General features: G+C 44.8%; 1 protein-coding gene across 1 annotated transcript in view; it reads right to left on the reverse strand.

The window, feature by feature from the left end:
* Nucleotides 1-369: 369 nt before the first annotated feature.
* CDH13 (cadherin 13) overlaps nt 370-22,388 on the reverse strand; it is a 714,654-nt gene continuing 692,635 nt past the window's right edge. Inside the window, exons 12-14 of the mRNA XM_048515605.1 lie at nt 19,807-20,037; nt 16,028-16,246; nt 370-2,815 (exon numbers count right to left, since the gene is read on the reverse strand). Of these exons, the coding sequence (XP_048371562.1) occupies nt 2,808-2,815; nt 16,028-16,246; nt 19,807-20,037 (458 nt within the window). The 3' untranslated portion in view covers nt 370-2,807. The remainder of the gene's footprint in view (nt 2,816-16,027; nt 16,247-19,806; nt 20,038-22,388) is intronic.

The raw sequence follows: 22,388 nt of genomic DNA on the forward strand, positions 1-22,388 counted from the left end.
GCAGAGTTTGGGCTGAATGACTTGCCCAGAGCCAACTAGTAAGTTTTTGGCAGGGAAAAATATTTGAACTTGGGACCTCCTGGATCACAGCTGATTCACTTGACCCCTGACCCTATAGGTACATGCCAAGGGATGAATTAGCAGACCTGAATCAACCACAATGTAATGCCTAAATTGCAAGACGTTTTTGCCAGTTAATTTCCACACCAACATCCACAGCACAATCCCAAGTCCTGCTGAGTAAATTTAAAACAACGGTCATGTTTGATGAAATAAAGAGGCAGGAAAGCGATCAGCAGGCACCATTCCCCCCCTCCCCCCAACAGTATGCATTTGCTATTTGGTGCAACAGCATGATAAAACTAAACATGTGGTTGGATTTCTTTAATGATTTGAAAATAAAAAGCTATTATCAGAACAGAGGTATGACATAGAAGGAAAACGCTTTCATCACAAACAGCATGATGTGTAAATTCCTGTTCAAAACCCAACCCAAACTATACAGCCGCGACATTCTATTGCATAAGAAAGCTCTGCAATTTAAACTTTAAATAAGCAACTTTATTAAAAGAGTCTAAGACACTTACCTTACCCTAGTTACTGTCAAGTTCTATTAAAAGCCACTGTCTGTCACTAATATACTTGTTTTGCTGATTTTCCTTTTGTTATAAAAAAGAATTGGTTTGAGCTTCATGATTCATTTACAGTTTATTCACAAGATGATCGTCTTGACGAAACAGTCAGATTTCTTACATGCTCACCGGATGTCTTTCTAAGGATTTGTATTCGTACATCATGAAGACCCTTTGTTTCTATCATTTGCAAACAAGTGCGATTATTTTGCACACGCCAAAAAAAAAAAGAAAGGGGAAAAAAATAAAAAAGATATCTCGTTAGTTGTCGTTTTAAAACTCTGTGTGTACCTCTCTGTGTATGTATGTATATACTATGTTCAAAACAAATTATATATATGTATATATTTATATAATTTCCCCCCCAGGTTTGCTCAAGAGAGCTAGCTTCACAGGCGCTGAGTGACAACTGAGAATTAGTAGTTAAGGGATTTGGAAAAAATTAAAAAAGTAAAAACCATAGGTTCCTGAAAGACAAAATAAGCTAGAGTCTTACTGCTTTCATAGGCCTGAATGACATCAACATTCCCACCGCCACTAGTTCCCAGATCTGGGAATACTGAATTTCTAGTCATTTCTACCATAATTTATGATCAGCTGGGAGAATAGCTTGGTTCCTTTACATCACTGCTGTTAGACATTCTTGCGTCTGAGGCAAACATTCAAAACAATGCATCTTCAATGCTCATTTTTGCTATGGACCCAAGGAGATCTAGTTCTCACTTAGTCAGGTAAACCTGTGTCTGGGTTGTACCAGTTTACATCACAAGTAAACCATGGTACATACACGATTGATCTTCGGTATAAACCCAGCCTTCCCTTCTCATAGAAAACTAGCACGCCAAGAAAGCATTCCTCCCTTAACCTCTGGTGTTCTATGTTCAGGGATTTTGTTTGTACGGAGAATTCATAGAGTCATCTGATCCACCCACCACCACCTTCAGTCATTAGTAGTTCAAGGGGTAAATTAGATTTCTTCAAGATGCAGGCTGGCAGTTTTCATAAGAATGAGTTCAAAGAGGGAGGAACGCAGAACCCTTTTCGAAGTTCCTATCTTTTATGATTGCCATCCTCCAGGTGAGGTCTGGAGATCCCCCAGGAACAGATCTCCAGACAACAGGGATTGGCTCCCCTAAGAAAAATGGCTGCCTTGTAGGGTGGACTCTGCGGCGTTATGCCCTTCTGAGCCCGGTCCCCTGCCCAAGCCCCATCTCCCCAGAGCTCCACCCCCTAATCTCCGGGAAGTGACCGACCCAAACTGTCCCATCTGTTCTGTTCTTCATGGTAAGACCAAACATTGATTATGAAGACCACATTTAAAATAGATCAGAACTAGCTAACCGAATTCAGAATCAGCAGGAACTTAATTTTCAATTTCTTCCCCCCCCCCCACGACTCGGCAAGTATTGCTTTTGCTCACCATCCGCAGGCCTCTGAAAGGACCCAACAATGCTTAAACAGGAAAGGGAGGGCTGGAAAAAAAACCTGATGACCAATTAGACCAAGGGTTAAAAAATTTTCCCGAGAAAAATGGATGCCACAAAGGTGGCTTTTTCTCGTGGTACTATCCTGGCCCGCTCTCTTCTTTTGGTTACACCGTTGTATACGCAGCCTATACAATGGGTTTAGCTGTCAGTGGGTGTTTGTCCCCTGCCTCTGCGACTTTGCCCCTTTCCTTGACCACAAACCTAATGCCATACAAAAGCTAACCCTATTGTATATCTCTTCTCTCTCTATAAATATATATACATATACGTACACTCATACATATACAAATACTAACCCACAGACAATTTTTTTTAAAACATTTGAATAGCAACAAGTCAACAGAGAAAGGGGGGGGGAGGAATTGAGTCATTCTGCAACTCTGCGCCCGAAAGATCCAGTCTCGACGTTGCGATCTTTGAAATGGGTGGCCACCGATTGCGTCGGCTGTCCGTCGCGAAGGAGGAACCCGTCGGTAAGCCTGAGTCAGGTCAAAGGTTCATCAGAGACAGTCGTGCAGTTGGGGGCAGATGCGTTGTGGTTGACGGCGCTTCCAAACTGGAGCAACTGAAGCTTAGAAGTGAGGAGTCGAAAGTGTAAAAGGTGATTTTTTTTTTTTTGGAGTGGGATGTAGAACCTTTGCTTGTCGCTGTGGCAACTTGGTAGACCAGCTTCAAATGTCAGGAGTTCTTACAGACCTAAAGTGATGGGCAAAAATTTGTGGTTATATACTTTGTAAGGAAGTGCTTTATATACACATAAATTCACACATATCCATATCCTCTGTATCCATATCATACTTCTATCTGCATATCTATATCAATATCTTTGCCCTGACATGGATGGTCCAGGCAGGGACGTGTGATGTCACATGTCCTCGGGTGCATGCCATCTAATCATGGGGGCGGGGCTCTAGGCCTCAGGTGCTTGCTGACTTTTGGTAGTAAACCTGGGTGCTGTCACTGGCGGTAGACCTGGGTGCCTTGTTGGCTTCAGGCTGTAGACCTGGGTGCTGTCGCCAACCTGGCACTCCTCTGTGAGATTGGCAGATGGCATTCTCTCTCCCCCTCCCCCCGTATCTAGGTAAAATGGAGCCCGGGGGTTGTGTATGCGGGAAACACAGATTTTGCCACAGGCTCCGTTTTTCCTAGATACGCCTCTGTGTCCAGGCTAGTCTGATCTTGTCAGATCTCAGAAGGTAAGCAGGGTCAGCAAGGAATACCAGCAAGGTGTACCAAAGTTGTTACACCGAGGAAGGCAATGGCAAACCACCTCTGTCTATGCCTTAAGTCAGGTGCAACTTGATGGCAGTGGCACTTTACGCACAGTTTTTGGTCAATATGCCTCTGCCGGCAGCAGCTCCTCAGGGTCTCAGGTTGAGATCTTTCACATCGCTCTCTACCTGGCCCTTTTAACTGGAGACGCTGGGGATTGAACTCGGAACCCTCTGCCTGAGAAGCCAATGTCCTATCACTGAGCCACAGCTCAACTTTCGTTAGCATGTGAATCACGTCAAGAGGGGAGACTGTGTTTCCTCTGTTAACTGAGCCAAGGCCTATGCATGTGCCACTGAACTCCAAAGAGATGCTATTTAAGCAGCACTTGCTACTTGGCTTGCTAGACAGTTACTGCTGTTGGTTTTTAAATAATTTGTTTGTTTCCCTTCTGGGCAAATTGACTTTTCATATGGAATCAGATAAAGCAGATGAAAACATGTGTTTGTTAGTATTGCCGGGCTATTACTCAAATCAAATTTGATGTCGAGTTTCACTAACTAGGAGATTGTGAGATTTATCAACATGTAACCTGTCATGTCCTGCCCTAGAATTACTTCTTGCTCAGTATACTTTTCTTTGTAAGGAAAAAGGTCTGGAGACCTGTTCTTTGCCTGTCCGCTCAACTGTGGACATCGTCTGTCAAATCCCAGATTTTATGTCCACAGTTTTCATAAACTGGTCATCATATCTTGAGGACAGTAATCATCCTTCTACACAATTGCATATAGAGTACACACATACAGTGCTGTCAATTAGGACATGGGTTACGGAGATCCCAGCAAGGGGCTTCCAGGGCAAGCAAGAGGTAATTTTCCATGGTCTTCTTCTGCAGAGCCTTCCTTGGTGGTCTCCCATGCAACTACCAACCCTGTTTAGTTTCTGAGATCTGACAAGGTTGGACGACACCATTTCCACTTTCCTTTCCCAGAGAAGATTAACTAGCAAAAGAAGGTTCTTGTGAATTCACTTATTTAATTCTTTTCGCCTTTAAAACATATACCTTTCTGAATTTGGTTAAAGGAAGGTTACAACATAATCTTACCAACAATTTAAACAGCATTAAAGGTTGGGGCTTCATTTACGTAATAATGCGTACAATGAACTGGTCTTTTGATCATATATCGAGTACATACAACAGACATGGAAGTAGTCTTGGTATGAAATGGCAAATTTCTTTTCCTGAAATTCGCTCTTTTAGATATAGACCAGGGGTAGGGAACCTTTAACACTCAAAGAGCCATTTGGACCCATTTTCCACGGAAAAGAAAACTCATGGAGCCGCAAATGCTTTTTGGCATTTAAAATGAAGAAAACACTGAGTATTTTGGTTTTTCACCTTTACGCACGCTTTGTATAAAGGGCAACTCTCCTCTTTCCTCAACTTCTCCCTTCTCGTCAGGGTCCGCTTCAAACCCTCTGATTGTGACCTTTTCCCATTCTGTTTCCTCCTTTCCCCCTTGTTCTGTCTCTAATATTTCTACCCAGCTTTCAGTTATCTTTTCAGCCCCCCCCCCCCCCCCGCTTCTCTACTACATTCAACCCCCTTCCCTGCTGTTCCTCCCCTCTTTGGGGCTTTTCCACAGATCTATCCCTCTCTCTCTCGTCTCTCTCTCTCTGGGGCGTTTCTCCACTGGTCCTGCAACGAGGCCAGCCGGAAAGAGGTGTTGCCGCCGTGACTCGCTCGGCGGCCTGCCCCTGCAGCGCTCGGCCCGTTGTCCCTCAGGCCGGGGCTGGGCACCTTGCCGCCGCCGCTGGGGCTCGGCACTGCGTGGCCAGACCGAGGCCCGCCCCGTCAAGTCTGGGGAGGAGCCTCCACCCACGCTCCCGCATGAACAGGGAGCGTGCAGCTAGCATCCCGGCCTGAGCCGGGCGCTGCTTTTTTCTCCCCTCCCCTCAGGGTAGAATCCTGAGAAAAAAGGAGTGCCCGGCTCAGGCCGGGATGCTAGCTGCACGCTCCCCGTTCATGCGGGAGCGTGGGTGGAGGCTGGACAAGGGGAGAAACGCCCCAGAAGGCACTGGGGCAGGATTTAAGGCGGGGTGGGGCGGCCGAACGAGACTCCGAGGAGAAGGAAGAAGCTGGGGAAAGTGGAGGGTGGAAAGGAGAGCGGAGGTGACTAGGAGAGAGAGAGAGAGAGAGACGAGAGAGAAGGAAATTGCTGTGGAAAAGCCCCAGAGAGGGGAGGAAGGGGCCATGCCAGGAGCTGCACCACAAGCGGGAAAGAGCTGTTTGCGGCTCGCGAGCCGCGGGTTCCCGACCCTTGATATAGACAATGATTCCTCTCAGTCCCTTTTTTATCTTTAAAAGATGGGGTTCTCTTTCATTTCTCTTTGAACAGAAGTCAGTGCATTCTTTTGTAACTTCAGCTGTGGCCCTAGTTTTATGTTGCACACCATGAGAAAGTCATCTCGTAGGAGGAGGTTGGGGAAGATACTGCTTGCCTCTGAGCATCTACAAAGGGACATTCTACAGAAGCTCCCTCCCTATCCCTCTTGCCGTCAAATTTCTCTTTTGATCAAAGAAAAATTGATTGGCATCTGAATCTAAATTCCAAAAAAAAAAGAGAAAAGAAAATGAAAAGCAGTACTGGATTCCAGGAAGGAATTTAGATAAGGTGGAATTAAGAAGATTTCTCTTAAAAACCCTATATGAAAGTCACAGAGATCCCTGGTGGATCCCCCCAAGGAGTGCTGAATTGTTATTAGAATTTCTTCATCATAAAAGAACGTCTCTCCCTCATGGAGAAGATATGAACAATAGATACTTAGCTGAAGAAGTTCTTTAAAAAAAAAAAAAGCTTAATTTGCCTCAATGTTGGTGAATTCTCCTTGTGCATTTAAAATTCACCTGTAGTTTAACAACCGGGCTAGTTAATATGTAATAATTTAGTTAGCAAGGATAGATGGTTCAAGTTTGCTGGCTTTATTGAACACTCAATTTCTTTCTGGGGGAAAGCTCAAATTACCCTCTCGGTGGATATCACTGAATTAATTTCAGATGATTAAAAAAAAAAAACCCACAGACTCGCAGCATTACGTTCAGTGAAACCTAAGCGCTATTGACCAGAGGGATGGAAAACGGATCGGAATCACATTGCTAACGAGGCAGCTCAGAAGATTCAAGTAAATGCTTCGTGTCTGCTTCTTCTCTAAAGCGAGATGACCCAGGCCAAATTCACCTGACTGTTTCTCGCTCCCACACTGACCTCACAAACAGTTGGTTGTGACTGTCCCCTTCCCCCTGTCTGCTCTTCATCACTGCATACCTGGGATGACTTACAAGAAGAAGAAGAGTTTGGATTTATATCCCACCTTTCTCTCCTGCAGGAGACTCAAAGGGGCTGACAATTTCCTTGCCCTTCCCCCTCACAACAAACACCCTGTGAGGTGGGTGGGGCTGGGAGAGCTCCGAGAAGCTGTGACTAGCCCAAGGTCACCCAGCTGGCGTGTGTGGGAGTGTACAGGCTAATCTGAATTCCCCAGATAAGCCTCCACAGCTCAGGTGGCAGAGCTGGGAATCAAACCCAGTTCCTCCAGATTAGATACACAAGCTCTTAACCTCCTATGCCACTGCTGCTACAAGTCAACGTTCAAGGTCACATTGGACTACTAGGGACCCATGGGGGGAGGGGTTTTATCACCATCTTTTACAGCTGAAGTTTCCTAGTAATTCCTGTTGTGGTTTTAAATAGTTTTAATGTTGTACACAGCGCTGAGCCCTCCAGGGGAGGGCGGTTTAAGAATCGAACACATAAACAAACAAACAAATAAAAGCTCCTTGTGAATTCTGGAACCAACTTATTGAGATGTTTTCCTCCACACATCCCTTCCAATGAACATGTGCAATGCAAGAACCATTCACAGACTGGGGCCCATAGACTTGAAGGACTATCTCCCTTCTATATATCCCTGTGAGCCAACTGTGCTCATCAGCCTGCTACCTGTTGGCTATTCTCCTGCTTAGGGTGGCCCATCTGACATCAACCAGAGCCAGGGCCTTTTCAATCATGGCTTGGCACTGTGGAATGTGGAATGGGCCCCCTGAATAAATGAGAGGAGATCTCATTTATTCCTGCCTTTTTTCAAGGGCTTTTGATGGGGCATTTTGGGGTGGAGAGAGAGAGGGGTTTGGGACTTGCTATTTCATCTTTGGTTTTAGCTGGGAATGTCTGATCTACTATCATCAGTTCCGTTGATCCAAGAGGGAATGCAGGTGATAAAAGTTTTCAGAATTAAACAAACAAACAAAAAAAGAACACAGACACCCCATCATGATTTCTACCAGCTACTGTAAAACAAGGTCCAGCTATACTTTCTGGTCTTGAGCTTCCCAGGAATCAGTGGTTGGCAGTAGTCATAGCTTGAGGCAGAGAGAAAAAAAACTATCCAAAAGTACTTGTTGGAAATGGTCAGGAGCAGCCTGTCCTCATGCTGACCCAATTGCAGATAACTATTTGCCTTGCGACAACGGAGGACCAGGTCACAGGATGATGGAGAAGTATAGATATAAGAAGGTCCTGAGTACTAACCCTGATATCTTCAATTAAAGAATCAAATAGCAGGAGAGATCCTACAGATCGGCTGCCGGTCAAAGCAAAAATCACTGGTCAATCTGAACCAATGATCCAAAGTGTTTAGGGCAGCTTCATGATATCCTTAAGAACAATCACCTTATGCCAGTTTTGGCTGAACTCAGCTTACAAGGGCTTCTCTATTGACTGTTCAATAGATTTCAGGGGAAGGGGGATACTCGCTCCTGACCATAACCACATTTGGGTTTTTCATCATAACCTTTCTTCTGACCTTCATTCTCGAGTTGTTGCTACCATTTTGGAAAAAAATGCAGAGGAAACTAGTAATAACTATAAGCCATGGACCAAACATGAGTTGCTTTCTACTTGAACTCGTGTAGTTTACAATGGCGCATCCAGTTAAGCTTCAATCACTGGAGGAGAAATACTTTCAAGGACTTTCATTATGGGGGAAAAATTCCGCCTGTAGTGATAATTTTTTTTACGTCTTCATATTTGAAGCAAAGCTATTAGATTGCAGCTGCAGCTCCAATGGACTCATAAAAACCAATGTCAGCATTTAACTTTATGGGGTGTAATCACAGCAAACACTTAAACAACTGGCTAAGAGCAATATTGGCAAGGACAAAGTTGAACAAGCCAATGGGTGCTCATCAAACCCCAGTAGCATGTGCATTGCAGTTTTTATTTGGGGGGGGGGGGGGGGTACATAAATAAACATAGAGTCAGAAATTAGAGCTTCATGGATCACCAAGGTTTTTTTAAAAAAAGGCAGGAATACAACCTAAAACATCTGCCAAAAAATACAGGTCAGACAAAAATCATTCATGCCATACGCATTCCATAGTGTTGCTATATCTAGTGAGCAATTACTTGTCCTCATAATATTCCATTTTTCATTTCTGTGAATTTAATCTGTGGGGATGCATATCGATTGTTCAGGCTAGCCCAATCTCAGCAGAGCGCAGAAGCTAAGCAGTGACTTCATCGTACTTTCCACCATCACACAGTGCATATTTGGACATGTGTTTTGTGGGTGTTTTCTATAAATTCAACGAGTGTTGCAGTCTGTCCTTGTGTAACAATACTGAGTACCCAGTGGTGGGATTCAAATAATTTAACAACCAGTTCCGGTGGTGGGATTCAAATAATTTAATAACTGGTTGTTCACAAGCACCATTTTAACAACCGGTTCTGTGAAGTGGTGCGAACTGGCTGAATCCCACCACTGGGTGTATCCCAAAGTGCTTCTAATTGGTATCCTCAAATCTACACACGCAAAACACCAAAAGAAAAAGGCCAATGGAATATATGTAGCATATTTGTGTAGTCCTGTCAAATCACGGCCAGCATGGTGACCCCTGAAAATGGCTTTCAAGGCAAGTGAAAGCAGAGTTGGCTTGCCATTACGGTTGTCTTCTGTGATGTCCTTCCTTCCACGCACCGACTTTGCCTAGCTTGATGAGATTGGATTAACCATGCCACATTCCTTTATACATACATATACCTCTCACACAAACAATTCCATGACCGCTCAGGATGACATGTTGTATTCCCGAGGGCAGGGGCGTAACGAGGCAGCCCTGGGCAAACTGTAGCCCTGGGCAAAACCTGAGTTGGATGCCCCCCCCCCACCATGGGCGGCCACTCCACCACAACCAATTTTTTTTTGCACCAGGACATTGGTGCCTGCAGGGGGTGCATTTTTAGACATATCAGCACCAAAATGTCAGCATATCATCAGGAGACTGTCCTTATGCTACCCCCCAAGTTTGGTGCAGTTTGGTTCAGGGGGGCCAAAGTTATGGACCCTCAAAGGTGTAGCCCCCATCTCCTATTAGCTCCCATTGGAAACAATGAAGGATGGGGGCACCCCCTTTGGGAGTCCATAACTTTGGACTCCCTGAACCAAACTGCACCAAACCTGGGGGGTATCATAAGGACAGTCTCCTGATGATACGCTGAGATTTTGGTGCCGCTAGCCTAAAAACTGCGCCCCCTGCAGGCCTAAAATGGAAAACCACTAAAATACCCAAAAACGAACCCAGCATTTTGATGCCCCCCACAAGGTGATGCCCTGGGCAGCTGCCCACCTTGCCCAATGGGCATTACGCCAGTGCCCGAGGGCATTCCATAGAGGAGGAATTTGGAATGATATATCCTGTTTCCCTGAATATAAGACATCCCCTAAAAATAAGACATAGTAGAGGTTTTGCTGAAGTGTGAAATATAAGGCATCCCCCGAAAGTAAGACATAGCAAAGTTTTTGTTTGGAAGCATGCCCGACGAACAGAACACAGAAAAATAAGACATCCCCTGAAAATAAGATGTAGCCCATCTTTGGGAGCAAAAATTAATATAAGACACTTCTTTATATTCGGGGAAACATGGTAACATCTGTAAGTTTACATCAGAAGTTGCCTTCTGCTGAGCAAAACCATTAGTCTGTCAATGGTGGATTCTGAACAAGGACAAATATAACAGGTGTAGAATGCAATACAAACCATTGTGGGGGGACAGCACCCCCATAATTCTACAGAGTCCAAGCTGCATCCCCAGTTCTCTGGGCATTTCCCAATCCAGAGCTGGCAACTATATGTGCATGGCAACAGAATACAAACACGCTTCTAGTTCATGATAAGTATCTCCTATGAGGACTGAGGAAGTGGGCCCATTGCGATTGATTCATTCAAACCTTGGGAACATCCTGTTACATCAATAAATGCTATCCGGACCTGGCAAGGCCACCAATGGCTCGTTCAGACACTCGGCCGGGGAATACAGTTAGCCAATGAGAATGCAGGAAGGCGAAAAGAAATTCTTCCAAGCGCTACGACCTTTGCAGCTAATCAAAAAACGGTCAACAAACAGCTTCATTTGGGGGCATCGCAACTGTGAATACTGAAATCCCACCGAAGACAAGGAGATAAATTGGGTTAGATAAAAAATGGATAAACTTGAGAGGACAAAATTGTGATTTTCTGTGGCCTCCCTGCCAGCGACGGAACAGCCAAAATTTGTCAAGTAAATTATCTCCTGTGAATTATTGGCTGGTTTTAGCAACAGGCTGTTTTAAAACAATTCAGGAAATGACTCTGCAGTCATTCGCCTGACATTAATAAGCCGCCCAGAAAAGAAACACAGTCTATTACAAACCAGTAATTTAGCTCTGTCAAAATGAGGGAATATTAAACATTCTTTTTTCCTGAATATACTCCGCGGAAGACTTCGAGGTTTAATCTCCCCAAGCGCTGTTTTCACCTCTGAAGAATGGGAGGGGAAGAAAAGCATAACGTTACGACTGCACTTCCAAGAGATGAACTACTTGTGGATTAGGAAAACACTTATCTTTCACATTTATTCATTGTTTATATTTCTCTTGTATATATAATGGCTTGAATCCAGATCTACATTTATATATTTCTTTCGTATGTGTAGTGACTTGAATCCAGATTTGTCCTTTGAGAGCACAACAGTACTACAAACCAGGGGAGAGGGAGAGTCTGATTCCTGATGACCCCTCCTTCTCCTTCTGATTCCTTCTTTCCCTTCCCCCATGCTATTTGGGAAGAAGAGGAAGAGTTGGATTTATATCCCCCATTTCTCTCCTGCAAGAAGGAGGAGGAGGAGAAGAAGAAGAAGAAGAAGAAGAAGAAGAAGAAGAAGAAGAAGAAGAAGAAGAAGAAGAAGAAGAAGAAGAAGAAGAAGAAGAAGAAGAAGAAGAAGAAGAAGAAGAAGAAGAGTTTGGATTTATATCCCCCCTTTCTCTCCTGCAAGGAGACTCAAAAGGGGCTTACAAACTCCTTTCCCTTCCCCCCTCACAACAAACACCCTGTGAGGTAGGTGGGGCTGAGAAAGCTCCAAAGAATGTGACTAGCCCAAGGTCACCCAGCTGGCATGTGTGGGAGTGCACAGGCTAATCTGAATTCCCCAGATAAGCCTCCACAGCTCAGGTGGCAGAGCAGGGAATCAAACCCGGTTCCTCCAGATTAGAGTGCACCTGCTCTTAACCACTACGCCACTGCTGACCTAAAGGAATAACTTTCAAACTTTCAGGGGACAAAAAGAGAAGTGCAGATCTCTTCTGCTAGGGTTAACTGTGCTCATGATCCTTTGCACCTAATCCCTTATGTTCCCTGCCTAAAACCAGATGAACATAGCTCCTGGGTTCTACCATGCATTCCAATAGTTACACTGCAGAGAGGAGAAAAATGGTTGAAATGGACACCTAGAATTCTCTTTATATTATATAACTCATGCACTGTGCATGGGTTATTTATTAACGTCTGAAGAAGATCCAGTGGGATCAAAACACGTTCAATCTTTTGGGGGTAGATTCTGGGATATTTTGTGTATGACCCTAACCATTGAGGTCTTGTGGTTATTCGTGGTACATTTTGTGATACTTTATGTGTGTTTTTAGATATGGATATATATTTTCTATTGAGATTTTTATGTATACTTCTCTATTGTCGAGGGTTAGGCCCAGTGCATGAAAATGTATATTTAATATATTTTAACAGACAGTTATTAGACCACTCCACCTCTTGGGTTCCAAGGCGTTGACTTGTTACTGTGAGAAAATGCATCCTAGTCTAGACGAACCTTCAACAGGCTCCTCTGAAGAATTCTGCCAGTCCTATCACAGCACATTCAAATAATCTAATTAAGACAAGGTTTAATGGTTTATGTATTCAGGATTGGCAGACCAGGAGGGAAATGAAACCATATAGCCTCTTTAGCCTTGAGGTTCATTGCTGAGATGGGGGGGAGGACTCGGAGGCAGAGAGCTTGCTCACGAGGCGGCGGAGAAAGAGCTAGGGGTTGACATTTCACTGGAAGGCTGGAGAAAATTAATAGATGGTTAAATACGAGGATAACTTTGCGGCTTGTTTGCAATCACAGCCTGCATGATTCACCATCCCCCGGCACACCTGAGGCCTTTCACACTTAGTTTGACAAATTAATTTCAATGCAGAGTCCACAAAACTCATTTAATCTCTGCACATCAAGCCTAGTCTTTGCCGCCTCACTTCGCAGCAGGTTAATGGAGTATTTTACTTAGGGCTGCCGCAGTCAAACTTTGCAGTTTACAAAGCACCCCGGAAATAGAGAGCAAGTCCACAACACTTAGCATGAGCTGGAAAAAGTACCAAGCAACTGTTCACAGATAGGTCTTTTTAAAAATAGCATAGGAAGGGACTTTGCTAGGGGGGTACAATATTGAGGACTCAAGAAACCTATCTGGTCTGTTCTAAGGGCCCCATGTACATGAGCGTTTCTGCACTCCTACATTCCTGCTGGGTGACCTTGGGCTAGACACAGTTCTCTCAGAACTAGCTCTGAATTAATGAATTAAATGGAGCTGCAAGAGAGAAAGGCAACAGACCATTCCACTCCACACCTACCTCATACAGTGTCTGTTGTGGGGAAAGGAAGGAAAAGGAGCTTGTAGGCCACTTGGAGTCTCCTTACAGGAGAGAAAGGTGGGGTATAAATCCAAACCCTTCTCCTTCTCCTTCTCCTTCTCCTTCTCCTTCTCCTTCTCCTTCTTCATTGTGTTGTCTAAGAGCCTGACTAGAAACTAAGGGAACTCCAGGTGATTTTTATCCTATCTTTTGTTCTGAGAGCTCAGAGCAAAAAAATTCATACTCAGGAAAAATGCTTTTGGTCTTTAAGGTGCCACCAAACTGCAGTTTTCAGCTGGGCTACTACACAGTAACACAGCTGCCTACTGGAAACAGTCAGTATTGATTTAGAATGGTGGCATGGAGGCAGATCAAGTGGGGGTATGCCAGCTTGCAAAAAGGTGGATGTCAGGTAAGCAGAAACTGCAGTTTTAGGGATGGAACCTGAATTTTCCTGTATGCATTGTCTTGGCTGCACCATCAACATAATGTGCAGATACTCACCACCCATAAAAACCTAAATTTGAACAGGGATTCCACAGTGTAATCCTAGACAGACTGTTTTCACAACACTGGTGTAGCTGGAACACATTTCTTCCCTTGCTGGTGACAGTCCGTCCATATGCTCTACCGCAATCCTTTGGAACTATTAAAATCCATTGATACGGTCATTTAAAAAAAATACACATCACCACATATCACTTGGGTGAATTCCTGAACAGGCATATCTTTGATGCTTAGATAATAATTGCCCCATTTAAATGATAATACCAAGATGTTTTGTTCTGGCAGGAGATTCACATAGGGCCATAGTCATACGGACAAGCTTGCTCATTGCTTTGCTTAGCCTACGCTCCAGATTGTCGAGCATACGCACGCAGACAACAAAACGTGGCACGGGATTGAAAAGTGCTCACTTGACAGAGGAATTTACCTCTAAGGCAGAAGTGATTCATAAAGTACGAGCAGAGGCAGAAAGGAGATTTCCCCACAAAAAAATTAAAACCCATAAGTTTGCCCCGAGCGTTCGGGATATTTCATTGGTTCGACGCACATTAAGGAGCTCGTAGCTTTTAATGGCATCGTCATCGTTGATTATTCTGATAAATATTTGGACTGCGGAAGAGAGTGTTCTGAAGTTAACAACAGTTATAAAACAAACACCTCAGTCTGTGGAATTAAGCATCCCAGATGTGAAGTTGGCAAGTTTTGGCAGCTGTATCAGCTCTGACGCTAAACTGTATAGCCAGCTCTTTGGCTGGATTCCCAGCCGCATTCTATAATGTGGTGCCTAATAAAGGTCTCTGAATTCTGATGTGGTGCCTAATGCTACATTTTTTTTCCTTCCTGGGGTCCACAAAGTGTTTTTAGAAAGTGGGTGGAGCTGAGGGGGGTGTTGCTTAACAAGGCCTTTGATTGGCCAGTGGGGATTTGATTGGCTGTGCAGATTTTTGAGAATGTTTTGGTACCCCACTGTGTGATTCAAGGGAAGTGATGCCTTTTTAGCATGTGCCAGCCATTTTGTGGCTGTGTTTACCACACTGTGTTTGAACTCTAGAAGTGCCCACGGGCTCAGAAAGGTTGGGGACCCCAGCTGTAGAAAATGGAAAGAATCAGAACTATCATAAATGATTGATATTCCAGGTTGATCACTGAACCCGACTTGGGATTAATACAAACCTAAGAGCCATGTTGGCTCAGACCAGTGGTGGCGAACCTTTGGCACTCCAGATGTTATGGACTACAATTCCCATCAGCCCCTGCCAGCATAAAGAAGAAGAGTTTGGATTTATATCCCCCCTTTCTCTCCTGCAGGAGACTCAAAGGGGCTGACAATCTCCTTGCCCTTCCTCCCTCACAACAAACGCGCTGTGAGGTAGGTGGGGCTGAGAGAGCTCTGCGACTAGCCCAAGGTCACCCAGCTGGCGTGTGTGGGAGTGTACAGGCTAATCTGAATTCCCCAGATAAGCCTCCACAGCTCAGGTGGCAGAGCTGGGAATCAAACCCGGTTCCTCCAGATTCGATACACGAGCTCTTAACCTCCTACGCCACTGCTGCTCCAATGACCAATTGACCATGCTGGCAGGGGCTGATGGGAATTGTAGTCCATAACATCTGGAGTGCCAAAGGTTCGCCACCACGGGCTCAGCCCAAGCATCCAGTTAATGCAGTGTTCTGTTTCCAACTAAGAAGAAGAAGAGTTTGAATTTATACCTCACTTTTCTCAACCATGAGGAGTCTTACAAACTCCTTCCCTTCCTCTCCCCACAACGGGCACCTTGTGAGGTAGATGGGACTTGAGAGAGTTCTGAGAGAACTGTGACTAGCCCAAGGTCACCCAGCAGGCTTCATGTAGAGGAGAAGGGAAACAAATCCAGTTCACCAAATTAGAATCCACTGCTCATGTGGAGGAGCGGGGAAGCAAACCCGGTTCTTCAGCTTAGAGCCCCACCATTCTTAACCGCAACACCACACTTCCTCTCTGGGGAAGGCCATTCAGGTGTCACAGGAAAGCGTGCAGGCAGCTCTTTCCCTGCTGACTGTACCTTAGCATCTTAACTGGAGATACTGAGGACCGAACCAGGGATCTCCTGCACGCCGTAACTCCTCGCCTTCAGAGGTTTGGAGACACAAGTCTAGCAAACGGTGCTGCATTAAAACCTAAAGCCAAATCAAGAGTCAGGTTGGGGACTTACAGTATAAACTGAAGAGCGAAACGAAGATTAGGACCATGCTGATGTGAAGGGTGGAGGACGAGCTGCAGTCCGGTTTGCTGTATTTTGTGCAGGAGCACACCTGCATTTTCAGTTCTATATTGTTAGTGAGAGGAGGCGTCCCCGAATCCGTCACCGAGATGGGGATATTGTAGTGGGCCTTCTTCAAGTTCTGAGGCAAGATGACCTGGGCGTGAGTATCTGAGAGAAATCAGGAAATAACCGTTAGGGTAGTGGAGGCTTATGAAGCATGAGTAAATCCAGACATAGCATACAATCATTCACCACGGGAATAAGAGAGGAAAATAGTACCTTCAGATATAAACAGAGTTGCCGGGCAGCAAAGGGAAGTGAGGTCATCATGTCACTGGTGATGTGGGATGCTTTGGTATTTGGGCAAACTGCTATGATAAAAACGACTTCTACCATTTAGCTTTAAAAGGGGCTTGGACAGATTTATGGAGGAGAAGTCGATCTATGGCTACCAATCTTGATCCTCCTTGATGTGAGATTGCAAATGCCTTAACAGTCCAGGTGCTTGGGAGCAACAGCCGCAGAAGGCCATTGTTTTCACATCCTGCACGTGAGCTCCCAATGGCACCTGGTGGGCCGCTGCGAGTAGCAGAGAGCTGGACTAGATGGACTCTGGTCTGATCCAGCTCGCTTGTTCTTATGTTCTTAGCTTTTGCCCAAATACCAGAGTGCTCACACATCACCGTGATGACATCACAAGTAACCCGGAAACACATTTAAAAAATCTGGTCAGGAAGAGGCCTCCTCCCTGAATGTGGCTCATTTTCTTTCAGAAGTCATTGAAGCAAGTGGCCACCTCCTTGTCTTGGAGTGATGGATTCTGTCATTTAATTCTCAGTGTCTACTACTTTTTCATCCTGCCCTCTCAGTCTCTCACCTCCATTTTATCCTCACAACAATCAATGTGGTTGAGACAGTTGGCAAAGAGTCTTGTGGACAGCGTTCTGAGCGGTTTGGGGTCTTGAGAGAGACCTGCCTTTCCTCAGACTTCTGGTTCGGAGCATTGCCAAGTAACTAGACCAGTGATGGCGAACCTATGGCACGGGTGCCAGAGGTGGCACTCAGAGCCCTCTCTGTGGGCACACACAAACAGAGTCCCACACACACACACCTAGGCTGGCCTGGGCTTGATTATTATCATTAAACTTAAGACCTAGTTTTGGGGAAGCAGTGTAGGTAACCCTTTTAAGCGCTGTTAAACCCCACTGATTTTCATGCAAAGAACTAAAGCGCGATCCTTTACCTGGAAGTAAGCTCGGTTGCTGGCAATGAGGCTTGCTTCTGAGTAAACCCTCCTAGGGTTGTGATTCACTCATGTGAAACATTGCACAGTTGCTTCAAAGCAAAGCCACCGACTACCATCAAGCTTACTCCCGAGTAACGCACGCCTTGGAGCCAACCTTTTTTTCTAAATTGAAACCTCGGTATTCAAGTTAACTTGCTGTGTTGGCACTTTGCGATCAATAAGTGGGTTTTGGCTTGCAATTTGGGCACTCGGTCTCGAAAAGGTTTGCTATCACTGAACTAGACCCATGGAAAAGCACGGCAGGGACCTGGCCAACATATATCACTTATGATGTGAATTCTGCACCCTACAAATCTGATTTTTTTCCCTTAACAAATTGCTTTATTAAACAATTGAAGTCGAAAGCCGAAAAATGTCAAAACACAGAAATTTGCAGAGAAAACGAAAGGGAGAATGTGACCATGGCTAATGAAACTTGTCCATAGACAGTCAAAACAAGAATTTGATTCGAAATGGGAATTGTATTTTTTATATGTAGCTAAATCAATTATTCAAAAAAATTAATAATACTACCGGAGATTAAAAAGTAGATTCAGAGGAACTATATGACTGTGTTAATATGCTCTTAATACGTTAGTAGTTAAGACTATAAGTAATTGTTTATTTGATATATACCAGTGGGAGTCATTTGAATAGCAGAATATAAGGTGAAATAAGTAAGACGGGGGGGTGGGTTGTCTCTCTTAAATTTGTATCATGTTTATAATTCATTGAACATTAAGATCCATTTTATTGCTTATTTTGTTTGGTATGCAGTTGCTGTTTTTTCCTACAATGTTCTATTTTTGTGTGTTTTATTATGCATAAAAATTAATATTTTTTTAAAAAAAAATGAATGTAAAGAAGCTATTTCTCAACATCTGTGTTTGCAGGCATAGTTAAGATCGTGGAAAAACCTGTTTGGCGAATGCATGCGATTCTTTATTCGCACCCCTCATTTCTTCTGAAAAGAAACCAGTGTTAGCGCTCACTCTCCCATTGCCTGGAATGAACACAGTACATCCAGCGGGCCATTTCCCAAGGAATTGTTTTTTGCCCATTGACGGAGTGGCAGGATTCCCATTCACTCCAATGGCAGAAGATTTGATGCACCGGGTGCCTGTGAAATCACTGCTGCCCATCAGGGGACCTTCAACAGAAATCTGTCTGCTTCAGCCTTCTTTGAGTAACTGAATTTGTGGGCAGCTTTATGTTGGAGAAAATCTGAAACTCCACCAAGGAAACTCTGGGCAACATTTCAGTGTTATGGCTGGGGGCGACGCTTTCAACATCCTTATCGCCTCAACGCTTTCCCCCACAGCACAGATTTCTGCAGATGCTCCACCACCCACTTGGTCCCCTTTCAAACGAACCCAGGATGCTTTGTTGCTTTTCCACAAAAATAGCTGCAGACTTGAGTGAAGTAGGGACCCAGTGCAAGGATCTGGGGCTATTGGTCTTTATTTTTTTTTGTCTCTGAAGCCAAATCCCAGAAGGAATCAAAGCAAAGTTTTTAAAAAGGGGGAGAAGGCTTTGAAGTAAAGTTTGTTCAGTTCTGGTGCACAATACTGCTATTGGGGAGCTGTGGTTTCCGGGCTGTATGGTCATGTTCTAATAGATACTGCTATCCTTGGCTGACAGGGCAACCCGTGGTATGTTGGCCCCCATTCAGAGACGCTCATCAATGACTACGACAGAAATTGCATGCACAAATTCTCTGTGGAGTGACCGCTCAGTCTCAGCCACTAGAATATGTGCCAACTTACTGGTGATCCCTGGCCCCTCAATGATACGGCTGGCCTCCACCCGGGCCAGAGCCTTTACAGCTCTGGCCCCTGCCTGGTGGAACGCTCTTCCACCAGCTGTCCGGGCCCTGCGGGATCTTGCTGAGTTCCGCAGGGCCTGCAAGACAGAATTGTTCCACCGGGCCTTTGGGGAGACTAGCCGTTGAAAGGGGCCCCTCCCTCCTCCCTCCTTCTTTTTGTATAACATCATGTGGGTCCTACCACCCTTCCCTTCTGGGGTTTTTAGAGGGAATTGATAGCAGGCGCCATCTTGAGTTAACATTAATTTAACATTAATTTATAAGCTGCATTTTAATGGGGTAGGGTTTATTTTTATTAGAGCCATATTAACCTATATTTATTGTATTTTAACTTGATTGTGATCTATCTATATATTGTTCACCGCCCTGAGCCCTCCGGGGGAGGGCGGTCTATAAACCCAATAAATAATAATAATAATAATAATAAATGTCCTTGGGGAACAACATGAGAATCTTGTATCACACATGCATTTGGAGGTTTGGTGTTTTTTTGCCTCCTAGAGGCACATGGACACTTTTCTGCTTGTGACTACAGCATGCAGCGAGAAGCGGATTGTAACACATACAAATATTGGACCAGGCAATTTGTCATGCATCAGCTACATGTAACGGGCTTACTGTTAATTCTGGTGACTTTCCATACTTTCTCTTGACCAGACTGTTTGCTCAGCTCAAATTTGAAGGGCTCCGTGTTGGGGCGAAGATCCTTGTCTAAGGCTCCGAGGATCACCTTCACGTCTTTCTGATCTTCACAGACCATTGCTACCATCGGATAAATGGAAGGGGCGTTGTCGTTGACGTCTTCCAAGGTGATCTGCAGTGTCCCCGTGCCTGTGGCCGGAGGGCTACCTACGGGAAAAGTACCGGACATTTATGAATGGACTGTTATAGATGCCACGTGTAGCGCTTAGCAATCTTTATTTCAGATTGTTCAGTCCTGACTATTAGCAATTACATTCTCGAGGCAGTTTCTAAATAAAGAATTGGAGCCAATAAAAGAATCATTAAAGGAGTCAAAAGCAGGTGGCACAATGAGTGCAGCAATAAAACATCAGCAAAACCATCATTACATCCAGAAGCAATAAAACCACCCCAAAGTTACAACTCACAGCCTTAAAAACTAATTAAGAAATGCAGGGAACAATATAAAATAAATGACTAAAGTGAAGGGGAGGAGGAGGAAGGCAGAAGGAGAGCTCCCCACCTCATATAGTCAGTAGGAAACCCAACAGAAATAAGCCATCACTAATGAACAACAAGTCAATGATTTCTGTAATGTTTTAATCTAGCAGCCCAACAGACAGGTCCAGGTGGGAGAATTCTTGGAGACTTTGGGGTGAAGTTTGGGTTGAATGGGGGTTGAGGAAGGGAGGGACCCAGAGGTGGGATCCAGCAGGTTCTCACAGTGTTCCCAAGAGTAGGTTACTAATTATTTGTGTGTGCCGAGAGGGGGTTACTAATTGGTGATTTTGCCACGTGATTTTTGCCTTAGTTATGCCCCTCCTCTCAGCAGTAGCACGTAGAACTTGAAGCACTCTAGCAGGAGGTGCACCGGTGTGCGTGGCAGCCTGCGCCTGTGTGCATTCATTTCCCGCCCAAGGACCGGCGCAGCGGCTGCGTCCTTGCCACAATCCCGCCCCCGTCGTGCCTGGCCACGCCCCGTCATGCCCCGCCCAGTCCCATTGGTGCTACGCCACAGTTTGAATCCCACCACCATGGGATCCCACCACTGGAGGGATCACAGTAGGGTATAATGCCATAGGGTACACCTTCCAAAGAAGCCATTTTCTCCAGAGGGGCTGATGTCTTTTGTCTAGAGATCAGTTAAAATTCTGGGAGCTCTCCAACTCCTGCCTATAAAGTTGCCAGCCTATTTATCTTTTATCTATTTGTCTGTCTTTCTATCTTACCTGTCTCTCTCTCTCTAGAAGATAATTCCATAATTTAGATACTTCTGCAGAGACAGCCCTGGGCATAAACATAACGCACATACATGACTTCGTTTCAGGTGTGTATGAATACTGACCTAAAAGGACAAGATTCAGTCCTGCAACACTGTAAAGGCCTACAAGAGTTCCAAAGTATAAGCTTGTATTCTGGAAATCTTGTCGGTTTTAAAGGTCCTACTGGACTCGAATCTTGTTCTTCATCCATGGATAATAAATGTTGTACCTTCTCCTGATGACCAAGTAACATTTTTGAATTTCATGCGTAGTTTTTTTCCACAGCAGAACAGTACGATGAAGAAGAAGAAGAAGAGTTTGGATTTATATCCCCCCTTTCTCTCCTGCAGGAGACTCAAAGGGGCTGACAATCTCCTTGCCCTTCCCCCCTCACAACAAACACCCTGTGAGGTAGGTGGGGCTGAGAGAGCTCCGAGAAGCTGTGACTAGCCCAAGGTCACCCAGCTAGTCTTGGGTGCAAGGCTAATCTGGATTTGAATAAAACTGCCTCCACGGCTCAAAGCGACAGAGCTGGGAATCAGACCCAGTTCCTCAGATTGAATGCAGGCTCTTAACTCCCTACGCCAATAGATGAAGAAGAAGAAGAAGAGTTTGGATTTATATCCCCCCTTTCTCTCCTGCAGGAACTCAAAGGAATGACAATCCTCTTGTCCCCCTCACAACAAACACCCTGTGAGGTAGGTGGGGCTGAGGGAGACTCCCGGCTGTGACTAGCCCAAGGTCACCCAGCTGGCGTGTGTGGGAGTGCACAGGCTAATCTGAATTCCCCAGATAAGCCTCCACAGCTCAGGCGGCAGAGCTGGGAATCAGACCCGGTTCCTCCAGATTAGATACACGAGCTCTTAACCTCCTACGCCACTGCTGCTATTATGGAGGATAGATTTCAACTATCCCCCATAATTATGTATATTTGGCAACGGAAATCAGTTGAGGCAATCCACCATTGCTCCTCTATCCAAGGTTGATCCAAACAACAGTAATTTCCATATATATTAATATAAAAAATAGGGAGAATTGGATAGAAGGCTAATGGGAATTCCATTCACTATGGCAACTGGCTAAGAATCAATCCAAAACAGTAGAGTGTGTCTTGGAAGAATCTGTTGGCCTTTGCTCAAAGTCATTAAAGACATGCCCGCAAACTCAGTTCTGTGTGTACACAAAAGAGGGATTCATAATTCTTTTGTACATATATAGATGGAATTAACCAGATGGGATTGTCCTGTTCATTCAATT

The sequence above is a fragment of the Sphaerodactylus townsendi genome, linkage group LG14 (assembly GCF_021028975.2).
Source record: "Sphaerodactylus townsendi isolate TG3544 linkage group LG14, MPM_Stown_v2.3, whole genome shotgun sequence".
Lineage (NCBI taxonomy): Eukaryota > Metazoa > Chordata > Lepidosauria > Squamata > Sphaerodactylidae > Sphaerodactylus > Sphaerodactylus townsendi.